The 24,035-nt window shown below is 37.2% G+C and overlaps 1 protein-coding gene across 1 annotated transcript in view; it reads left to right on the forward strand.

The window, feature by feature from the left end:
• PKIA (cAMP-dependent protein kinase inhibitor alpha) overlaps positions 1 to 16,485 on the forward strand; it is a 42,871-nt gene extending 26,386 nt beyond the window's left edge. Inside the window, exons 2-3 of the mRNA XM_027886178.1 lie at positions 8,910 to 9,087; positions 13,947 to 16,485. Of these exons, the coding sequence (XP_027741979.1) occupies positions 8,937 to 9,087; positions 13,947 to 14,026 (231 nt within the window). The 5' untranslated portion in view covers positions 8,910 to 8,936 and the 3' untranslated portion in view covers positions 14,027 to 16,485. The remainder of the gene's footprint in view (positions 1 to 8,909; positions 9,088 to 13,946) is intronic.
• The last annotated feature ends 7,550 nt before the right edge of the window (positions 16,486 to 24,035 follow it).

The raw sequence follows: 24,035 nt of genomic DNA on the forward strand, positions 1-24,035 counted from the left end.
AGGGTAATCTATTTTATTAAAAGCAAATCTAGGAACCAGTATTTAATATTTGGAAACATACAGTTGCGGTTGGTCTTGCTGTCAAAAAAAAAAAAAAAAAAAAAGGAAACCTTTTCCTTCCACTGCAGTTTTTGCCACTGCCCAAGAAGAAACAGTAATAAGCTCAAGCTCTTCTGTTCTGGATGCTGCAACACACACTTTCATGATGAGTCATGACTGCATGATTTTAAAAGGTAGTCACATGCAAACAGTTGAGCTACTCCACCAGAAACTGTTGAAAAGATATGTAACACAAAAAAAATGTTGCTTCTGTCTAGTAGCTTACATTGTTCTAAAGATTTGAGGAAAGTGCCTTGGAGGGGGACAGTTGTTTTTTTAAATACTAAGGAAGAGTTTAAGGGTAGCTACACTGTGGAGAATTTAGATATCTTGAATACCTTATAGCCAGACTACATATCGTACTGAAACACTGAAGAATCCTAACAAATAGGTCTGGAAGAAACCTCATGAAAATGCTGGTGCATCCTCCTGTTATAAATGCTGTCATGATACTGTTATCTACACATTTTCTTTTTGGTGTTCTAACTGCATACTTTCCCTTTCAAAGGCTTTTGTTACCTGCAGACTGCTGTTGTAGATGCTGTAAACACATCAGTCAAATTGACAGAATGCAGAACATTTTGTCAATGCAAACTGTAGTTGACTTGGGAATGGGAGCAACCCATTGCAATGGGGGAGCCAAGCCCTGAATTTAAATTAGTGGCCACATGAAGTCCTTGAGTCAACTTAGCCCACCAAGAGCCTTTTGGTAGAGCAGCTGGAAGAGTCCACCCATCTTGCTTTTTCATTGTAAACTGGTTTCTGTAACCGAACTCTTGCAATATCTAAGGCACTGCTTCCTTCCCATCTCCATGTGCTTTCTTTTTAATTTCTGGTCTTGTCCTGCCGACCCTTTTGGATGGTATCTCCTCACCTGAAATCTGATTCCTCACAGCCATATTGTGGTTTTGTAATTTCATCGTATTCCCCCAACCCAGCACATACAAAGGTAAGTCTTGGCAGTGCTAGCTAATATCTTCTTGCTTACCTTTACTGACATTTTAAAAAAATGAAGAGCAAGCTCTTACCCTAGCAAAACAAAGCTATGTATTTTATCAAATTGGGCATATATTAATATAGAAGAAATAGTTTACATTTCTTGGCTTGTAATAAAGAGCATGAATCTTCAAGGTTTGCTGTTAGGAATTGCAACAACTATAGTAAATTACTTAGGGATGTTTAGCCAGTAAAATCTGAGTTAAAAGTTTGCTAAACCTATATCTTTTTTCAGTGGAAAACTGTTTGTGAGGATAACAGTGGCTCGCAGCAATTTGGCCTAAAATGTTTGCAGACTTCTAAGCGGTGGTTTGTTCTTTTTTCCCCCATGAGGCCATATGCAGGCCATTGTATTTAGCAGTGACTAACAGAGATGTGGATGTTGCAAAAATAGTTTCTACGGTGCTTATATCAAGTTCTCTAACAAACAGACATCAGACTCAGCTAATGAGACCTGTGCTGATCAATACCTTTGAAGCGTTGGATGTGAATGCTGGTACTATTGACAGAAGTGTCTCAGAGAACAAACTTGCTTATAGCGTGAATCCTGAATTAAAGGCAAGATTTGGAAGATACGGGAATGCTTCACGAGCAAAGCCCACACATATTCACCCACTCCCCTCCCTTCTATTAAACATCCTGCTGCAGACTTCGTGTTTCTGCAGCAAGTCTTGTTTCTGCACAAAGCATTTGCAAGCTGCCTGTCAGTTATGAATCCTCAATATACTGGTCTTTTCCAGTAATCCAACAGTTGAGGAAGAGCCCGTTTTTCATGTTGAGGTGTGTATCTTGTGTTGTCTTACTGTTCCTGAGCTTATTTCATCTCTTTGTTCTGTAAGGAGTGCTGCTGGATTGGCATATAAAGACCACAGTGGACAGGCTTTCTGCAAAGGCTGAAACCGTTCCTATTGAACAAAACACTGTATTTGTTCAGTATTGTGTTAATTGTGTTCCTTGGTTCAGAGCACTACAGCATTCTAAACAAATGAATTGCAGTGCTGCATACCTGGCCTCACCCTCCTACAACCTTAAAACATCAACCTCCCTACAGTTCAGATGGATGTGAGAATGCTCAGCAGGGCTGCCAGATGTGTGTCACTTGAGGGGGTTGAAGGTTCCCATCTGGCTCGAGGCCCTTATCTACCTCTATGATTATGAGGTGCTATAGCAATGGATTTAGTTGTTCATAGAAAGTATCAGAGCATCCTAAAAAGTAGTGCTTTAACTCTGTCCTTCCCTTCACAAGCCAAGAGGTTAATTCACAAACTGCAAGTAAAAAAATCACACAGCAATAGATGCCTCTTTTCATAAACACATTTTGTTTGCCACTCAGTGTTCTCTTTAGTTTAGGCAGTGAATAGTGATGATAGATTTTAGGTCACCCTCTTCTGTTCCCTAACTTAGTATCCCTATGTGGATACTTAAATGTCATGATTAGTTTCCTCCATAGGGTATGAATTTCAAGATATCAAAACATGTATTGTTATTTATAATTATAGAACCAAGTTCTCTTTAGTATTTCTTCATTGATTATGTTTGCTTTTTTACTATTATTTGCTACTGTTATTTCACCACCCAATTTTATGGAACAGTGGAAGATAAAACTGATAAAACAAATTAAGTGGTAGATGAGAAACCAAATTATTATGATCATGGGCATAATAAAATTTGCCTGAGCAAGGACATGGTAAGAATGCAACTATTTGGCTTGTACTTCTGTAGATCTCTTTAGGTAAACTGCAACTTAGATAAGCAAAACTTATTAACTGTCTTTGTGAATGATCTGTTTGTGTAGGTTATGAGCCGAAGAATATCTTAACTTCATAGTGCTTTTTTTATGCAAATTTAAATGAGCTTAATTTTTTTTTCTGGTAAAAATATCTCAGGTGGTAATTTTCTTTGTTCTGTCTCACTGTTTAACTAGTTGAATTGCCCACTAATTTCCATTAAGATCTTAATAGTACTAGGATTGCTACATATAGTATGTTTGCTGTAAAAGTATGCTAATTGTCAGAGGTAAGTGACCTGTTCTACATCACTATTTTGCAGAGCTGGTCATTTTGGACACACCAGACAGACAAAACTACATGAGGGATTTTCAAAGTGCAGAGTAAAATATGCCTAGCTTGGTAACTGGCATGAATATTTATATTTCTTTTAGTTGGCTTTGAAGGGTTAATGCTGTTTTCCAGCTCATTTGTATCTGTGCTAAAGCAAACTATTGTATAGCACAATAAATATAATCTCTGTGGAAGAAAGATACTTTTGTTAAATTCTTTCTGCTTTCAATACAGAAGATCATGCATGAGGTAGAAATCTAGGTACAGGTTGCTGTGGAATAGATCTTTATCCTCACTGGAAAGAGGCCTGTAGTCCTGTCTCTAACTTAAGGCTAGATTTGGAACCAAAATTTATTTTAAAAGCATAATTATACACCTTCTCTAAATCAGACTTGCTATTAAATGACAATTTTTTTTTTTTTGTTCCCTTATGGAAGCTGAATATAGATAATTACATTTAAATAATGTGCTGATCGTGGTACAACATCTAGCAGCCAAAGCTTGGGAGAGTTTTATTTGAAAATCCCTTATTCTATGCTGCCATTAAGCACACATGGAGAAAGAGGGGGTGTAAACATTAAAGCATCATACGTCTTAGCCTTACACTGCAGGTTTACCGAAAAAATGGCAATGGCAACTCCCTTGTCTCAGGCAACAGCACATGCCAAATTCCATAGACAAGCTGCGTGTCAAATGCCTGCATTTTTTCTGTCTTCTTTAAAAATAATAATGAATACCAATTAGTGAAGGTGGGCTTCTTTTCCTTTGGGCTTCTTTTTGGTATCTAGTCCCTGTAACAGGCTAATTTCAACAACCCTAGACACCTCTAACCCATAAACTGCATAGACACTGATTTAATTCATGCTGGTATGCCACATAATTTTTTTAGTTTCCCTCCCAAATGGGAGAACAATAGCACTGTGTAATACTGGGTTTCACTGAATTATTATGGAGTGCAGTTCAATTGGGATTACATTTGTGAACCATCACTAACTTTTTAGATGTTTTGTGGGGTTTTGTGTTGGGTTTGTTTGTTTGTTTGTTTTTTAATTATAGAGATTTGACCGTTATCTTAAGGAACTTGTGAGATAACATTTGTTATATACAGTGTGCAAATGGAAAATTTAGCACAAACTGAATTGTGGAGTTTAAGGAGTAGTCTGGTAAACTTCTGAAAACACAAATATCGATTCTTTCTGTACCTCTTAAATTATACTGTTCTAATAGGATCATTAAGGTTGGAAAGGACCTCTAAAATCATCAAGTCCAGCTGCTGACCCAACAGTTGTTGGGTTCACCACTAAACGATGCCCCTAAGTGCCACATCTACATGTCTTTTGAACACTTCCAGGGATGGTGATTGACCACTTCCCTGGGCAGCCTGTTCCAATGCCTGATCACCCTTTCAGTGAAGAAAGTATTCCTAATATCCAATCTAAAGCTCTCCTGGCACAAGCTGAGGTCATTTCCTTTCATCCTGTCACTTGTTACTTAGGAGAAGAGACTCACCCCCAACTCACTACACCTTCCTTTCGGGTGATGATTGTAAAGGGTGATGAGGTCTCCCCTCACCCTCTTCTCCAGGCTCAACAACCCCAGCTCCCTCAGCTGTTCCTTATAAGATTTGTGCTCCAGACCCTTCCCCAGATTCATTGCCTTCTTCTGGACTTGCTTCCAGCACCTCAACATCTTTCCTAAAGTGGAGGGCCCAGAAGTGGACACAGCACTCGAGGTTGGCCTTACCAGGGTCAAGTACAGGGGGACAATCACTGGCCTGGTCACACTGCTGGCCACACTGTTTCTGATCCAGGCCAGGATGCCGTTGGCCTTCTTGGCCACCTGGACACACTGCTGGCTCCTGTTCAGCTGCTGTCGACCACCACCCCCATGTCCTTTTCTGCTGAGCAGCTTTCCAGCCATGCTACCCCCAGCCTGTAGCGCTGCGACTCAGGTGTAGGACACAGCACTTGGCCTTGTTGAACCTACCCTTGGCATCCTTTTCTCCTTCTGCATTCTTTGGATACTAATTCCACCCCTTATGATGCTTACCTGTAAAAGTTCTTTGTTTGCATAGCCTGTAGAAGGAGGCCTTTTGCAGGTGTAGCAGTTTGTGTAATAGTACAGACATATTTTGATACACTGGCTAAAATCCAAGATAGCAACTGTGCCCACCATTCTTATCCTTTGTAATTCCTTAAGTACTTCCAAATAATTTTCAGCACAACTGTCTTTGGGAAGAAGGAGTTGGGAGGGGAAAGAGACAGAAGTCTGATATACCCACATTTATAGAAGTTTATAAAACTAAGAATCTGAGGAAATACAAGATGCTATATGAAAATGCCCAGGGCTGTGTTGCAAACTCTAAACCATTATCAGGCATAGTTACTCTACATGGGGGGAAGAACAAAGCACAGCTGGGGAAGACTTCAGATGAGATAATATCTTATCAGTTACCAAGGAACCCAATCTTGCAGCAGCAGGTTTCATTAGTCCTCATGCTCACAGAGCTGTTTTCTTTAGTATGCTGTTTCAGTTGACAGAAGCAGTGAGGTTTGCAGCTCTCTTGTTTCAGTTTAATAACATGTAGCAGAGTACTGGTTTTGCAGCTTTAAAAAAAAAATTAAATTAGTAGAACTAGAGGGACTGTGATGAGAATATTTATTGCAGGAATACCTGTTAATGCAATTATTTAGGAAATTCAGATTATATTTCATAGGATTAATAGCAAATTACGCTCCTTCCACAGAGGTTGAAGGGGAAAAAAAAGACTTTTTTGGAGTGAATGGTAATTCCTTAATAACTGGTTCAGTGAATAAGTACAGATTGCTGGGCATTGAGCCATCCACTGGAAGGGGAGCTCTTGGGTGATGTCAGTGGAGTTCCATATTTATGAAGTAATGTCTCAAGATAATGCCAGTACAAAACAGAATGTTATTTGATATTTAGGAGAAAAGATAGGCAGGAAAACTTGGAAGTGTTATAAATGTATGTTTGATAACATTCTTTTTTGATCAGAATGTTGTTAGTAATGCCATATTGAGCCTATAGAAAATGAACATTTAAAATAAAGATCTCTACAAGCATATTTCCCTGTGGATTTATGCCTTGCTTCATAGATAAAATTTAAAAAGCTTGAGATTTCCCCTGGTGTTTATGGAATGTTTCAAGAACAATAGAAGCTTACAGAGGTGTATTCTATGTAGTGCAGTTTATACATCCAGGGAATTGCTCATGGAGTACAGCCTGGCTCATTTTGCAAGCTGTACAGCCCTGCACCTTGTTCCACCTCATTCATAGTCTTCTCTTATTATTTTGGGCCTGATAAACTCATATGCAGCATTCAAAGAAACAAACAAACAAAACAAACCCCCAAAACATCTGTGAAGGTTTTTTTCCTATGCTAAAATGAAATTAATGTCTTCACAGGGGTGATACCTATGGTGACTGTGGACTGATCCTACACTAGTGACAAAATCCAAGCCTGTATATTATTGATTTCATGTTTTGCCCTTCCTTTCCTACAGGTTAGTTGCAATAACAGACATGAACAAATATAAATTTTGTTTAAAATCTTTTAATCTTCTGCTTTTGGTGAATGTTATTCAGTGACCAGGTCAGATAAGTCTGAAAACTTGTACTTTTTTCTTACCTTATTACAACTGTCCTCACTTCACCTTTGCAAGTTATGTGCTGGATTACTACATGGTTGATATATTTGGTATTGCAACATCTGCACCTTGGGCAAAGAACTTCTTATTTGCTTCAATATTCTTGCAGTGTTTCAGTAAGAGGGCAGTCCACAGAAAGAAATGCATATGCTTTCGTGCTCCTGAAAGCTTTTGTTGTTAAACAAAGAGGCACTGCATTAGTTTTTTTTGTGTCTCTGGCAGGCTTTCAATTAATGCTGACCTCTTTTCCTTTCGTAGGTGTTTGTCATTAGGTTTTGTGGATTGATTTTTGATTTTTTTTTTTTGGCTGTTGGTTTGTTGGGTTTTTTTGTTTGTTTGTTGGTTTGGCTTTTTTTAAGGGGTTTCCTGTTTCATGGGGGTTGTTCATACGAGTAAAATTAGCCTTCTTCAGCATTTTTGGCATGGGACATCAAAGCTTGATAGCAGTGAACTTCTTCTCAAGTCAGCCAGTTTTGCAATGATACTTGATATGGTTATATTTAGACTAAATAAAATATGGTGTAGAACCCTTTTCTTGGCTTCTCAGACACATCATATGTACACCCTCATACAGCCAACTGAAGTTGGGGATGTGAGGACTGGAATGAAGATGAAGAAGAAATAGAGTTTGTGAAGTTAATCAGAGTTTAGGACTCAGAAGGATTGGCTGTTGGTTTTTTTTGTTTCTATTTTTAAAATAAAAGTATTTATAAAAATGAAGGGGTTTTTTTCTTTTATTTAAAGAGATAAAGCTGAACCCTTTGCTGCTGTTAATGTCTGCACTGACTAAAGCTGCTTCAATGTCCAGAATCTGCAGTAGGAACTGATTAAAAAAGATTAGTGCCCTCTATGCAAATGTGAAGTTCTGGCTATTTTAGTAATAATAGCTGAAGCTATTATTACATACACTGTATGCAGCTCTGCACTGTTGCCTTTGTGGCTGTGTCCTTTCTCTGCAGTATGCAAACTCAGAAAAATACTGCACAGGAATGAAGGAAGCGTACAAGTGTGGGGGTACTGGTTTTCTGTAGTAGTTCTGTAGTTTCTTCTCTTTGGAGTACTGCTCTAGCAGAAAGTTCCTCTGATTCCCCTATGACATCAAAACATAAAACATGAGGAAACCTACATTTGAAGCATGGTAGCCTAGCATTTTGCAGGAAACCTTAGATGAGTACCAGTGAAACCACAGTAAAAGCAATGCAGTCAGCATTTAACATTTTGTAAATTAATAAAAAAAAAATAAATTCTAACAGCTTAGACCTACAGCAAATATTCCAGCAGGGATACAAATCTCTCTCTTTTACTGAGATTGAAATAGGAGTATTTTTTGCCGATCTTACACTAGTGCACATCATCTTATGATTCCATAATGACAAATAATTTTTTTCCAATGACAGGAAATTCTGAGTTTATACCTAGCTTACGGAGCACTGCTTTCTAACCTCTGCATTATAGTTTAGCTGCCCTGCTTGCTGTGTCAGGACGTCTCCACGTATTTCAGGAACATTACGGTATTGCGTTCGCTTTGGGGCAGTTACCACACCACAATAAAGTAGTTGAGCCTGAAGGGGTTTATATACAATTATAAAACTAGTACTAACAGAAAAGAAAATATACAGATCATAACTGTAGTCTGCGTATCAGCACAGCGTTCTGCATGCAAAAGCTTAATCGATTTGTACTTTCTTACTCGTTACACTCTGCTTTTTGTGCAGAAAAGAACTTTGTTCCACCCCCTACCTACCTCCTACATCCCAGCTAATATTAAAAGCAGAGACAACTCTATAAAGAAATTATGTTGCTGAGGTCATTGCTTTTATAAAGTACTATCACTTTATGAAGCATGGAAAATGAAGTTGTTTAAAATGCTGTTGAATACAGATTGCATAAAATACACACAGCTTTTCTGCTTTCTAACCTGCTTCTTCTCTGATTCTTCCAAATTTCGAGACTGAGGCATCTTCTTTTACTGCTTAGCAAATCTAATCCATGATTAGAACCTGCTAGTTATATTCCCATTCCATAAAGCCATCTGTTTGTCTAGTGGTCTAAGTGGTGATCTTTTTCTTTTTTTCCTCCCATCCAGGTACTGCTATGTGGATATTTGTTAGCAATGACTGATGTGGAATCTACATATGCAGACTTTATTGCTTCAGGAAGAACGGGTAGAAGAAATGCGTTACATGACATACTTGTGTCCTCTCCAGGTGGGAACTCTAGTGAACTAGCCTTAAAGTTATCAGAGCTTGATATAAACAAAGCAGGTGAGTACATTATGAGCCTTCATTACATTTATTTAAAACTAAAGTGGATGGTTTATGTGCGTGCATTATTCCCTTGACCCTTAGCAGCAAAAATATTTTTTATCTAATACACAGGGGTTACCTACAATAAGAATCCCAGATTTCATAAATGGAAAAGGTGGTTATTGCAAGTAAAACATATCACAGACAGAAAGAAAAGTATTTCTTCAACGAGTACCTAGTGTCAGGGTCCATATCAGAATAAATTTTAGGGAAAATATAGAGACGAAAATATGGAAGTCTTCATTAAAACCCAAGTCTTCATAATCTCCTTTAATGGAAGGTATCTAGTTTGAAGCCTGAAGGAGAAGCCATGTGTCTGCTTGAAAGGTTGTTGTGAAATTAATTTTTTTTCAGCTGCCAAAGGACAGAGCAATAGCAATGCATTGTTGTTTGTTTTACCTGGTTTTTTTTTTTTCTGAGTAAATTGTCTCTTTCTCCTTTCTGCTAATATTTTGTCCTTCTTCTAAGGTGATAAGTAGCAATGCAATCCTAAATCTTACTTTACCTTTGATATTACCAAAAATTCTAAAGGGTTGTCCACCTTTGGTGGAGAAAAAGGAGAGCCAGTAGACCTTACATTAAAAAAAGTAACGTGACTGTAATTATTTTCATGTTACATGGGTGGGAGTTAATGAATGTATCCTACAGATATTAGAAAGCCCTTTCCAGATCTTAAGGAAGAGGTGTTTTGCTTATTTTAGTAATAGCAGAAGAAAATGAATGCAGGAAAGAAGCAGCTGTGGTTAAGCAGCTGCCCTGTTTGTGCACATAGTTGTCTCAGAGACAACAAGAGTTCTGAGAGGCAGACTTTTCATAGGACAGTCAGATGTGGGCAGCATGATGTTCAGGTGGTTGTAGTGCTGTTTCAAGTGGGGAATTCTATTTTTTTTTGGCTTTTGGACTAGTCTACATCCTAGGTCATTCCTTCTGCAGTTGCCAGTTTAAGACCTATAGATTCTAGATGCATGCAATTGTAGCTGGGCAAGGCCCTTAGTGTTTTTTTATTTGAAAAGAGAAGCTTTATTAATATGTGTGTAGGTGTGTCTATTTTATTGTGGGCATAGGTGAAAAATGTTGGAAAAATAGAAAGTAGGTGACATTTGAAATGAATAAGACCAACCTTCCTTCTTGCTTTAATTTTCTTCAGTCTCAAACTTAGAGTTATCAAAATTGTCTTTGATCTTGTCTATTTAGAAGATACAAACAATCCCTAATTTTAGGTTAAGATGTGGTTATAAGCCAGAACGGTGTTCTCTTATGAGCTGTAAAAAGGGTGTGACTTTGTGCCTGTGACATATGTTGATATGCACTTTGTACCTGCAGTTCGCTCTGTAGTGATGAGAACGGTTTAAATAACTGTTAGCCTAATTTTTAATACATAAATCGGGAGTCTGTTTAGTTCTTGGAGATCCCTTTTGCAGACTGGGTAACTTAGTCATTGCAGAAAATTGCAGAGTTGCTCATAAAATTATCTTAGGTTCTTCTTCAGGAGGTTATGCAGTTGCAGTTAGATATAACGAAAATGTACTTACATTTTCTATTATTAGTACATCTAGGTGCCAAGAAAAAGCCTCCAAACCAAAAATACTGAAAAAAATATTGTCTAACCTAGCATTCATGTGAGTATTAATATATTACCCCATCATGTCTCGCCAAACCAAGAGAGGCTAACAAATATTTTGCATGCCAAATCCCAGTTCAGAATATGTTAATGCTTGTGGGATGCATATATGCATCACACCTGACAGGATTGAGAGGAAAGCACGTGTTTGGGGGGGTTATATTCTATTTCTTTTGAGATGCATGTCAAATAATTTATGCTAAATACTACCTAATTATATAAATATAGACATCCAGTTTTGATTCCTTCCTTTGCTTGTTCTTTTATTCTTGTCAGAGCTACATGCATTTTCTTGCAAAACTGCAAGTACATTTCCTTTCAACTGCATGGAGTAATGGCAGAGTAGGATAATGCAGATGTTAAAGATAAAAAAGGTGGTTGTAAAACATACGTAAATTAAACTACCCAGGCATGTTTAGTACATTCACTTCGAAAATCCTGCAGATATATTTCCTGTAAAATACCAGAATGGCTTTGAATGGCATTAGGCAGTGAGGCCTTGTTCAGAGACCACATATTTGTCATGCAGTAGCTGATACCTGAAGTGAGTGTTGGTTAATCCCCTCTTAAATAAGCCAAAGACAGATAATCAAGAATTTACTTGTAATACTTATAATTATGTGTAATACATATAATTACTGTATTATACTCTCGCTTCAAAACAGCTGTCCTAGTTTTTTTTTTGTCCATAACAATCTAACAACCTGCTATTATCTATGAAATGGACGTATTTACCAAACCTCAAAATACAGGTTCCAAGTACTCTGTGTCAACACATCTTATCTAAATTTAGTAAAAGCAACACTAGGTGCATCTGGTAAGTAGAAAACTGCAACAGAAATCCTAAGAAAGAAGGCAAAAGAAAGATCTTAGAAAAATCAGCAGCCTGCTAAACACTTTCAAGGTAACCAATGCAGTCCTAAAAACCTGGTATTTAGATCATCTTACCAGTAATTATAGCTAAATGAAGCAATAAAGAGAAACTACAATGAAGAATGAGGACCAGTCTCTGCAGACCTTACCTCTAACACAAACTGCTCATTTTCTAGGTGCTACAGAACACTAATGGAAAGGACGCTTTCTTGTAAAAGTTGTAGTGGTCCAACCATCTACAGAAAATGGGGATAATAGTGTGTTGAAGTCATACAGAACTGCAATGAAGGACTGACTGTAGAAAATCGTGATTAAAAGTGATTTTACTTCATGGTAGAAATGTTTTAGGTGTAAGCATGGGAAATAGTGATGAACCCATGTCATGTAGAGACAGTTACGTTACAGGAAGAAAAATGAGTTAAAAGCTGCACATTAGCAGAACTTGTAAGCGTTGCCAGCTTACCACCTCACACAACTGTACGGTGACTTGGAATATTTTATTATTTGGTTTTGTTTCTGTTTTTAATACTTCCTGCTGGTTTCAAAATGCTGTGTAAGAATTGCAGTCTTACTCTAAAGATCTGAGACCCATCATATTTTAAAGGAAGAATAGTTCAAGACTGCGCTTTGGCAGTTTTGGGATTCTCCAAACTTAGAAGCAAATTTATTTCTGTAAACATGTTTTATAATCTTTAATAGATTAGAGCTCTTCTTTAGCAGAAGAAGCATGTAGTACCAAGACAGTGTATTAAAGATTAAATGGATTTAGATTAATGAGTTTTTTCAGTGAGTTGAGAAGAATCTTTTAGGAAGTGGTACATTAGAACCTTAGAGCTCTTTCTCAGAATCTTTGTGCTTTATGTTTAACATTTAGATAGTGAAATGTTTAGGCTTTGTGTCCAGGATGATTTTTCTTTTATACACAAATACCTTGCAAAGTTGTTAGTTGGTTGGTTTTTTTTAGTTTTGATTTTGGTTTGGTTTGTTTTTTTTTTCAATAAGAATTCTTCCAGGAAAGTTTGGCTTGCCCAGCTAGAATAAGGGATAATAAAAACTTCCTAGTAGTTAGAATAAATGGAGGAAAGAGCAGTCAAAAAAGGATCAAAACTCCAAGATTCCACTCATCTGGACTTTTGCAGTATCAGAACAAATGTAGGAGGGTTTGTAGAAAGTGACTGGACAACTTGGGCAAAAGGGAAATAGTAAATAATTGCATGTAGATCCATCCTGATGGAATCCTTTCTAATTTGAAAGATGAAACTGAGAAATCATTTTCTGAGAAAGTGCCTTGCAAAACAAGTGTTTATTTATTACTCAACCCATAATGAACAGAATAAACCTCACTGTTTAATAGCTTAATCAGCTTTCCATACAACTTTTTGTCAGGTTGAATTTGATAATTCGTGATGCCTTCTGACGCATTTTCCTGCCTGAAATACTTGTGCCTGCACGAAACACAACTCTCATGTCTAAGCTGTTGGCAATGTTCTTTGCAATGCAAAGAACTTTTTCCCATTAGCAATGTGCCCTTTCTTCTACACAGAAAAGAGAACATATTTATGGTGCTTATTTCTATAAAGAGAAATAAAACTGCAGATGTACAGTGTGATCTGAAATGAAGAAACAATAAATATCTGCATTAATAACCCGACTTTTATTCTAGAGATATATGGATTACTGTTAAAAGGCACTACTACTCTGCTTAGGCATCTTTACAACCTAGCCATGGAATTTCCTTCTCTTAACCACGGTGTCAAGCCAGTTCAGTACAAATTACTCAGAATCCTTGCAAGATACAAGAAACGACATATGTCTTAACATTATTCCTTGTATACAGGATGTATTTTGTTCCTCACATCGTTCTGAGGTTTGCAGTGAGACAGCTGGATTGAATGCTGTGGGACATGGTGCTGAAAACAGACACACTGAACAAATACAGCTTTAATAAGCTGTTGCTTTTATGGAAGTTGCACCTTTTTATAGCGAACTCTGTTCAGACTTGGTGCAATGAGGTTTTTTTCTCTTATACTGTCATAGTATGATAGTAAATAAATTTTTAAAAATACTTTACTGTTTTTGTTAAATTTTTAAATTTCTAATTACTTTAGGTCTTTACTAAAAATAACATTGGTGATTGGAACTGGGAATTTGCTTCTCGAGGTGCCTTCAAAAACAAAGTATGGCTATCGTAGTAGTGAAGGGTTTCATGTTTCAGTTTCAATTTCTTTTTACTTTTGAAACTGATGGATGAGCAGTCAGGGTTCTGGAAGCAAGACCTCTTTATTTTAGGGTGGATTACTCATCCTTTTCTTCTGTGTTATAGAAGGAGAAGGAGATGCACAACGAAATCCAAGTGAGCAGACCGGGGAGGCCCAAGGGGAGGCAGCAAAGCAAGAAAGCTGACATCCGACTTTGACCGAGTGGAGCAGCTGCTGGATGTTTTCAGACTACAAGAGTGTGCAGGAACAAATTTGTTTCCATGAGCAAGCTGATAGAAAAGAAAGTGCATGTGTCTTCACTGCTGGAACCCACTCAACACAATGCTAAAAATGGGGGTACAAGCTGTGACAGAAGACAGAATCTCTACCTCTGTCATTAGCAATGGTTGAACATGTATTGAATTTTTGAGATAGTGTCAGCAGATGGATCCCTTCATAATGACTCGATGGGAGCACTTATAGAAAGTAGAACAGGTAAATCTTGTAGCAAATGGCCTTTGAAACGTCAGAGGATCTAATTGTGTATCTTAAGCAAAGGCTTGTGTGATCCTCAGAGTTTAAAATTCTCTGGCCAAAGTGTTTGCCCATTATAAGAACTGTAAAGAAAGCACTGTTTTTAGAACTTTGCATCTGTTTTACAGCTCTATTATTTACAATGGTTTTTGTATTGTACAACTTAGATGCTCCACACTGCCCCTTCTCAACTGCTTATGAAGAATATTTCTGTTACTGTGAATTTTTCTACCACGCGTTTTGAAAGGGCTGTTTTTTTGCATAAGGTGGTGATGTGCACATGATAGATCTAAACGTCAACTGCTAAACTGATTATGCCTAAACCTAAATGACTCAGCAACACTCTGATCTGTTACTAGATGAGCCTTCAAAACGATTTGTTAATGTGAATACTTGAGCGTGTGTTGTGTCCTTGGTACAGTTTTGCCACTCTCCTGTAGTTAGTTGGATATCAGAGACTCAAATTAAATATTCTATGTTATTCTTGCTCATTTTTCTAATTTTACTCCCAATTTCTTAATCTTTCTCTGAGATATTTTTTTAAAATGTTAGTCCAAGCATTTTATTGTTATGGTAGTTTTAAGAATACATTTATAACGTTGTATGGGTTAAAATTCAAACAAATTCCATGGTGCTAGAGGTTTTCTTGGTTCACATTGTTTAAGATGGGCCTTGTTTACACATGAGAAAATAACTGTCATAGGTTATTGCCAATTACGTATTCTGAAATGGGTTTTAAAATGCAGGATAGTCCAACTTTGGATCATGGGCTGGATCCAGCCAGGGGGACAATTTTTACTATTCCTTGCCTTTGCCTCAGTGGATCAGGCTGTTGAGCTTGCCTAGCCAGTAGCCTGCTACTGATGCACCAGCACAGCCAAGTGCTAGAATTCACTACAACAGGCCTTCAGCTTGGCGTTGGGAAGGGAAGCGAGAGACTTGGCATCTAGCACCCAAAAGACTAGCTTTTTTTCCCATTTCAGCTATTCCAAAATGAAAGTCCAAACTGGACCTTCATCAAAATACCAGGATAGTTTGTCCATCCAGGACATAACTTAAAATATCTACAAATTAATAACCTGTTCTGCAGTAGCTATTGCTTATTGCTTTTCTTCCCCCCATCCTGCCCCAATGAACAAGGCCATACATGAGGCTGAATGCTGCAAAATGGGGCAGCCACACCTCTGTGTGACTAAGGTGAGTGAAGAGAGTGACTGATAGTAAACCATGGCAATCACACAAGCACCAATCACAAGGTCAGAAGATTTGTTTTCTTTTATTAACAGGAGGTGATGTCACTTTCTTTATATATAGTATATATATTATATATATTTTTGTGTTGTTGGTTTCAAATGTTATGCACTTTTTAATGTTTGTAAACTTTTACTAATGAATAGTGTGATTGCTTCCTGAATATATTAATCATCAGTTGACAAAACATCCTTGTGGCCACAGCTGTTTGTTTCTACCATATGTATCATAGTACTTGTCACCTGAAAATCTTTTGTGAGATATGTGGAGAGAAAAAACCCACTTCTGATCAGTATTATGAGATCATTTATTAGTGTTAATAAAAAACAAGCCAGCAGTAGCTTGTGGCTCATTAGTGTAATATTAACTCTCACCTTTTAGTGTTTGGAAGCTGAATGCCTTGCTTCTTACTAGCTGTCAAATGCCCTATCTTCTTAGTAACAGAAGTAGTCCATTTGCTTTGAAAACATTGTTACCCTTCAACTAATTATTTATTCATTTGTTTCACTTGGTGTTCCTTTCAAAGTTAACATATTATTATTGACCTTTTTTTTATTTCAGTTCTTTCTCTCCCTTTTGCTCTTGCATCGTGTCTTCAGGCTGAACTGGTTGCCCCTTTGTCGTGGACTACTTACTGTCAATCTAGCACAAACTCCAGAAGGAAATAAGATTCTAGAGTTTTTCTATAGTGTTACTTTATTGATGATCCATGAAGCATCATCAGTAAAATATTGCAGAAAAAGGCAATAGTGAAATAAGTATTTACAGTACATTAAAGTGATGGTTTTCCTTATTTTCCTTCAGTGCTTTATTTCAGTACACTTTCCTTCTTAATTCTTTTGTGTTTTAAATAAAATTTATTTCAGCCTTTCCTCTCTATTTTGTACCTGTTTCTTCTGTTTCTCATCTTATTTTCTATTGTTTTTAAAGAAATTATGGAGGCCTCTGCTGGATTTTGAAACACATCTCTTTGTGATGGAAAATAGCACTGCTAATTTTAGTAGAGTAAAAGGCTGTTTATGTTCCTCTTCCCCCAAAAGTGTGAGTGCTTGCTTTATCACTTGAACTCTGCTTGCTCTCTTAATTTGGGGTATTTCTGTAGCATCTATAAGCAGGGCTCACTTAATGTAAACTTGTGGTTAGTCTGTGCCAAGTCACAGCACTGTATGTTGAGTATTATTATCACCAAAGCAATTACAGAAGAGCTAGTTGAAGTTAGCTGAAGCTAGATACTCACACCTTTACTTCTGTGTAATTCCCTGTATTATAACAAGGACACTGGTGGCAGAACTAGACTTTGACTGGCTTATTTTTCCTTCTGCCAGTTATCTTTTTCAGTAAGCCTGACACTCTGGCTTCTGTCCCAATGTCTTCTTCATATTGTATTGTTTTCATGATAAGTAAATAATTAAATGTTTTTTTAATCCATTAGTATCGTAGAAAGATCTTCCCAAAAATCTACATAAAGTCAGCAATGTTAGTTCTGGAATATTAGCAAAATATGATACTCCTTAAAGGTTTGCCTTTGGTGGGGTGGTGATGGTTTTTTTTCTGGTTTTGTTTGTTTGTTTTACTGTCTTAGATGGATGTTTTTGGTGCTTCCTTCACCCTGCAGGACCATCACTTTAAAAAGTCTCTGTACTCATGTTCTTTTGTTCATAATAAAGTCTATGACTGTGTCTGCAATTCCACTTGAAGGATTTAGGTTACCTGTCCACTTGAAACACACAGATTTTAGAACTAGAATTGGACAGATATATTGACATTTCTTCTGCTTCTTTCCATTAATGTTGGCCATGTGCTTCAAAGAGCACATGTTGAAAGACAGCAGCAAGCATGCACATACTGTTACTTCATTAAACTATCATTTTAAGCCAAAAGTTCACCATGATCTTCCATGCAAAAATTATTAAATAAATATGAAAAAAGTCAGTATCCTGATTGCTACTTGGCTGTGTAATTTCCCGTACCATGTTTTCTTCTCCACAATTTTGAAATGGGAAAAAGTGTATCCTGGTATGAGTGCAAATGGATAATAATTATCTGATGCGCAGAAGGAGCAACTACCAAAGTAGTTAACCTGGAACTTCTGCAGTATTAATGCCTTTCTCAGCTAAACTGAAGAATTTCAGGTGTGCTTAATGTTTGTGTTTTATGTTTCAGAAGCATCACTGAATTTTGTGCAATAGAAAGACTTAGAGCTGCTGTTGAGACTGAGCACAGTGTAGTAACCTCGACTTTGACAGTTTGCCTCACCTCAACAGTATTCCTGTGTTGAACTGCTGTATTTTTGTCCTGACTTGTTTATTTGTTTTGCTCTGCTTCTCTTTTTGACTGGTTTATTTTCTGTCTTATTCATGTAAAACAATACCCTAGAAGTATATGGATATGGAGTGCTGTGTACCTGTATATTTGAGTGACTTTAGTCTTGTAGTGGAAAGGTTGTTTCACCTAATCTTTTTGACCAATGCACAAAGGGGGATCTGTTTCAAAATTCTCACTGTGAGAGAAGCAATAGAGCCAGGAAGGAAGTGTGAATTCAAGAAGATAGGACAGCAATATAAGGAAGATATCTTTTCTCAATAGTAAGGCAGGTGGGGCCTTACAATTGTGCAGAAAATAGCTTTCTCCATCATATGATGAACAGTCAGGATGTGTTGCTGATAGCTAAAAAGGAGGCAAATTGTTCAATTTTAGGTGATATTTTGATTTCAGAACCAACCAGTTTTTCAAGAGAAGCATCTGTATTTCTGTGGCACTGAACCCTTGAGACTAATCATAGCATCACCAGGTTCTAATGAAAGAGAATGAGAGATTTCTTTGAAAATTAACTCCATCTCAGCCAGATCCAATACAATAGAACACAGAAATAATTAACAGCTAATAAAATTATAGAAATCAAGATGCAGGAACATTCTCACTGTTCTCTGCATGCTGAGGCTGAACTTATTTTTTTCCTGCCACAGAGTAGGGACAGAAGTAATCAATATAGGTTTTTGGTACATTTCCAGTATTTCATGTAACATAATGCCAGTATCTGTCTGAGAGAAAATAATGATCAAACAGTGATCTGGACAAATAAGATAACTGGGTACTGGATTGGTTCACATTGCTGTTAACTCACTATCTAATAATGAGTTATATAGTGAGTTAACTAGGGGATGCTAATACGAACAAATCTTAAAAGCAGAGAGTAAGCTAAACAAAAATATAGTGCACTCATGCTTATAAAAAGCATCCCTGTCTTCTGTAAGCAGCAGGACTTCACACTCTGTCTTTCTACATTTATTCTTACATTATGGCTTGGAGCTGCTGATATTTTAGGATGGAGGGCAGGACAGACTTGTGAACACATGACATCTGTGTACAAATGACCTCATTGTATTTTCAGGCAACACATACTTCAGTACCCTGAAACCAAGTATTTATAAAAGGACCAATGCAAGTGATGACTTGCTTATGAGTTCTTAAGGTAAGTTTTTAGCAAATTAGCCATCAGTGTACACTTTCAATCCTATTTGCTATTAAAGCATTCTCTGGTGCTGATCCATGTGCTAGTGTGTTAGGTGATAGCTTTATAAAGGTTTGACTGAGGCAGATGATCTTGAGTGCTCTCAAAATGAGACAAAAACACGTGAAAAATCCACACCACCTTCCTCCAATAGCAGTCACAGATAAGTGTTTTGTATTTATTAAATAATAAACCTGTTGTATCAGTGGTTAATCAGTTAATGCACTACCACCACTACACAAAATTTTGGGGAGGGAGGGGTAAGAGAGGGGGGGTTAGATTTGCAGCCTGAAAACCATATCCTCACTGAAGTGTGGCTACGAAATTATATCTGGAAAACTTAAAAACCTTTTAACATTTTAAGAAGTTTTGCCAAACCCATACAGCATGCCATTGCATTTGGAAATCTTTTTTTAGGCTAATCATTTCTTCTGAACAAGAATGGCATGCACTTGATCAAAACACGTTGGATAGAAGATTGAGCAAAAAGTAGAAGTGGTCAATTGGACTGTACAGCCGTGAAAAAAGTGTCACTCCTGTACGTTGCCCTCCCTCACAGCATCTGCAGGCAGTGCTTGTGACTGTTGCAACACACTATATTTTAATTTGGTTGGAACAGGATTTTCAAGAGACCCTTTGGAGTACATCTGAACCATACCTTCTATCACCAGGCAAGGCTGTTCATATTTTTATCAACTAATTTATTTCTTCCTATCTGATGTTCAAATGAAAATTTATTATTCACTCTAAAGTATCCTTTGAACATCCATGTGATAATAAAAATGGCTCTGCTTGAGGCTGAAGTCTAATAGGATGTCTTGTCATTTGTAATGTCCTATGGATCTGTGCATATTTTATCTGTATATTTGCACTGCAGCTACACTATATATTTTCTAATTAAACATCACAGACCAAATGGAAATGTACAACATAAAAATATTTTGTGATATTTAACTTTTTAAAGTATACACTCCTCTTTTCGTGGAAGTTATACACAAGTACAAATAGGACACAACTTATGTGTTTCAGTAAAAGAAAAAAATCTTTGTTTCCCAAGCCTCATCTTTGATTCTGCAATGCAGTCAAAATGTAGACTGTGTAACATCTGATTATAGTCATCATTTCCCTAGCAACAGACTGATATCTTCATTCAATACATTATAAAGTATATTTCAGAGAAGAGGGCATGCTGGAAGGGATGAAAATGAATGACTTAACAGGTCTTTTTCTTCCATAATCCTCTCATCCATGGAAAGAATTAAGAACTCTCTCTGGACACAAACACAACATCCTCATTTGTTTGGAATTGCAAACACCAACAGTATATAATAATAATTATCTTATAGAAACTGCCACCACTGTGGTGGTGTTATGGAGCCCTCCTTCCCCCCCCCCCCCCCCCCCCCCCCAAAAAAAAAAAAAAGACAAGTACCCCGGAAAATAACCGATAAATAGCACACGGACACCTCCTGGTGGCACCGGGGTGTATTTTTAAATAGATTTGAAATTCAAGCTATGGGAACAGTGGTCCAAACAGCCACAATGGATCTGGGATGATTAAGGTGTTGGAAAAAAATCTTTGAAAATTATGCGAGCAAAGTATTGTAATTACACATTTTCCATGACTGAATTATGAGCTTGACCCACTCCTTAAAGTGGGTCACCTGGTCCAACCCCTCTGCTCAAGCAGGGTCATCCTAGAGCACCTTTAGTGGTACTTCATACTATTTTGAAAATTGTTCTTCTGTGAAACCTTGAAAACGTTTTTCATATGTGAAAAAGCTGTGTGTGGATTGGGTTGTGCCAGTCATTTTATTTTAAAGAGACAGGATGACATGTATTCATACTGTATTTCATGTTATCATATTTATTTGCACTCACATGGTAGAAGGAAGCAAAAGATATATGTCAACTTGAAATGTATTTGCATCTATACCGTGTTCTTTTCTATTTGAACATTTGAGTAGTACTGCAAAGTGAATATAACAGAAGAACTTGGATAGTGAATTATACCAGTGGTAATGCCTGGAACTGAACATGTTATTTAATAGAATTCAATACACTTACATGTAATCTATTACTTTTTTATCAATATATGTATCATACACATTATTAAACTGATTTCCTTTTTTACTATTTCTGTAACCATATACTGACATGTCTCTATCTAGTTTGTTGTGCCACTTTCTGAAGACTTAGTACATTGCTTGTTGGAGCCTGAGATATCTGCTTTTAATATATTAAATATTAGCTCATTTGCCCTATTTGAGTAAAATGAAAAGGCTTTCGGAACATTTTTGTATAGGAAACATGCAGTTTCAGAGAAGCATGGGCACTCTGTAGGTAACAGCTTCAAGGTGAAAATTACTCTCTGTTTTTGTCTACAGAATAGAGAACACTTAGGAAAGGCTTCAGAAAGATCATGCTGAGGCTTTTTTTCATAATACAGAGGCCTACTGACTAAGAAAATCAATCTATCCCCCAACTCAGCCAGGAGTAATAAGTTTCTGCCCAGTGAATAAGTGAATGAGTTCAGGCCAGTGAAAGGCTCCCTTTCTTACTACTTTTTTCTTGAACCATGAAGATCATCAATAAAATATTGATTAAAATGTAAAATATGTATTTATATCTACACCTCTATATCTTCATATCTATATCTACATCTTATCATGTGGATTAGATACAGCCACATGGAGATATAATCATAGAGATCTATATAGATAAGTATATATGGCATATTACGTATCTCTATAATGATACAACTGTACAATTTCCCAAGTAGAGAAATCACGTGACTCAGTAGCTACAATCACATGCCAATTCACTTCTTATTTTTTCAGTTCCAGCAATAGGAAAAGCAGAACATATTTTTCTTGAGCATTATAATACCTAAATAGTCCAGGCAGGATGAGATTATTTGTGTCTTTGTTCAAATGTCTTTGTAGTGGCACGTTAGCATTTATTTTCCAGCAAAGATAATACACCAAGCGTTTTGCAAATACGTTACAGGACAAGGGAGCAATTTTATCTTAAATGCTTTCATGGTGCAGTGTGACAGCTTGGGCTTTGAAATTTGTGATTTCCATGAACCAATCTGCCTGGCTGCATCACAAGGAAGTACAAATGTGCTGTACATGAAGTGAAGGTGCAGCATATAACACTGAGGCTTCACACATGGAAAAGGTTAGCTCTTTCTTTCCGTTATCATCTTTTAGCCATAAACTGATCTGCTCACTCATCCTTACCAGAGAGCTGAAATAAACATCGGAGGGAAGCATTCTCCCACAGGGATTGTTTTTAACTAACCTCATATAGTAGCTCTGAATATGGCAGCCACTGAGTATGATACTCAGAACTGCCTCCTAAACTCTTCATTCTTCCAGAAAATTGAGTTCCTGCTCTTTAGGACAGCTATTCACCACTTTTACCAGTGATCTTTTAAAGTCAAAACTCAAAACCTTATATAAGGGACCTAAACATAGCTCAAGGTTCAGATTCTGTTTCCTTTTGTGGCTGAAGGTAAGATCTCTTCCTCTTTCCTGTTGAAGCCTTAGAAACGAGAGGGCATATCACCAGGCCTGACAGAGTTCAAGAAGCATTTGGACAATACTCTAAGGCACATGGTGTGACTTTTGGGGATTGTCCTGTGCAGGGCTAAGAGTTGGACTTGACAAAGAGTGTGGGTCCCTTCCAACTTTGCATATTCTGTGAAACTTTGGGTCATTTTGCTCTTTTAAGAAAGTACCTCAAGAATACATGAAACAAAGCCAGGGCAGATGATCAAAGAAGTACACTGTGTCTTAGTCGAACAGTCATTCTTCCTAGGACACCACTTTATCAAAGGCTATAGCAATAGTGCCTGTTTCCACAACAGTTTTAAGAATAAAGCTTTGATCCATGACATCAGAGGTTTAGAAAAATTCCCATCCATTGTCTGAGGCTTTGCATCTCCATCGTCTACCTTCTAGGCAAGAAATTATTCTGGTGCTGAGAGTCTCAAGCCTTCCTTTTAAAGCATTTCCCTACATGTAAAAAGAAATTCAAGGCCTTACTTCTCCCAGATGAAACCCTAACCACTAGATTACCTCACAATAGCTCCAAAATTATGCTGATTATTTTCTTTAAGGAAACAGGGAGGATTGATAATCTCATCTTCAAAGGAAACTACTCAAAGGAATTTGCATACTTAATAAGAGCAGTCAAGCCAAAGAAGAGAAAGGCACCCCCAAGCCCAAAGGCAGAGATTTACATCCTTGACAAGCAGGTCTTAAACACCACTTAGTGCTCTTCTTTACATGCTTATGTTCAGGCACAAGACTTCTGCAGATCCCAGTTCTATGCCCATAACCCAGAGTCAATGTAGGCATCCTCAGAGGACACAGAATTGCAATAGTTGCATCCTCCTCATGAACACAGTCCAACTCTTAGTAACTCCAGCTCTCACACAAGAGATCACAAACCCCACAACTGATCCGAAATTTTCCCTCCGTCAATGAGAACGATAAAACCTCCTTAAACTATAACTATTCAACCAAGTATTGGCATCCAGGAGCAGATTTCCTTCTGGCATTAATATTCCAGGCAAATTTTGAAAGAGGTTAATGACAAACAGCTGCTTTTGAAGCTGTCAGTTACTCACTGCTTCCCCACCCTAGGGTTTTTGCCTTTATAACACAACCTGCCTTTTTCATGTATGATGTTGCTAGTTCATAAAAAATCCCAATATATCCTTTATCAAGAGGAACATGCAACTGGAAGAATACAATTTATGTGCAGAGGAAGAAGAAAAAAAAAAACAAAACCATTGGAGTTAGTCCTTTCGTGACCTGGCAGTTGCTTTTACATTTTGTTTTTGTTTGTTTTTTTTTTTTTGCCTTTCCAAACAAATACTTTGACTTTTATAAAGACCTACCCTTCA

Source organism: Empidonax traillii, unplaced genomic scaffold (genome assembly GCF_003031625.1).
Source record: "Empidonax traillii isolate 1590-97213 ecotype Southwest subspecies unplaced genomic scaffold, ASM303162v1 scaffold181:size1721324, whole genome shotgun sequence".
Classification (NCBI taxonomy): domain Eukaryota; kingdom Metazoa; phylum Chordata; class Aves; order Passeriformes; family Tyrannidae; genus Empidonax; species Empidonax traillii.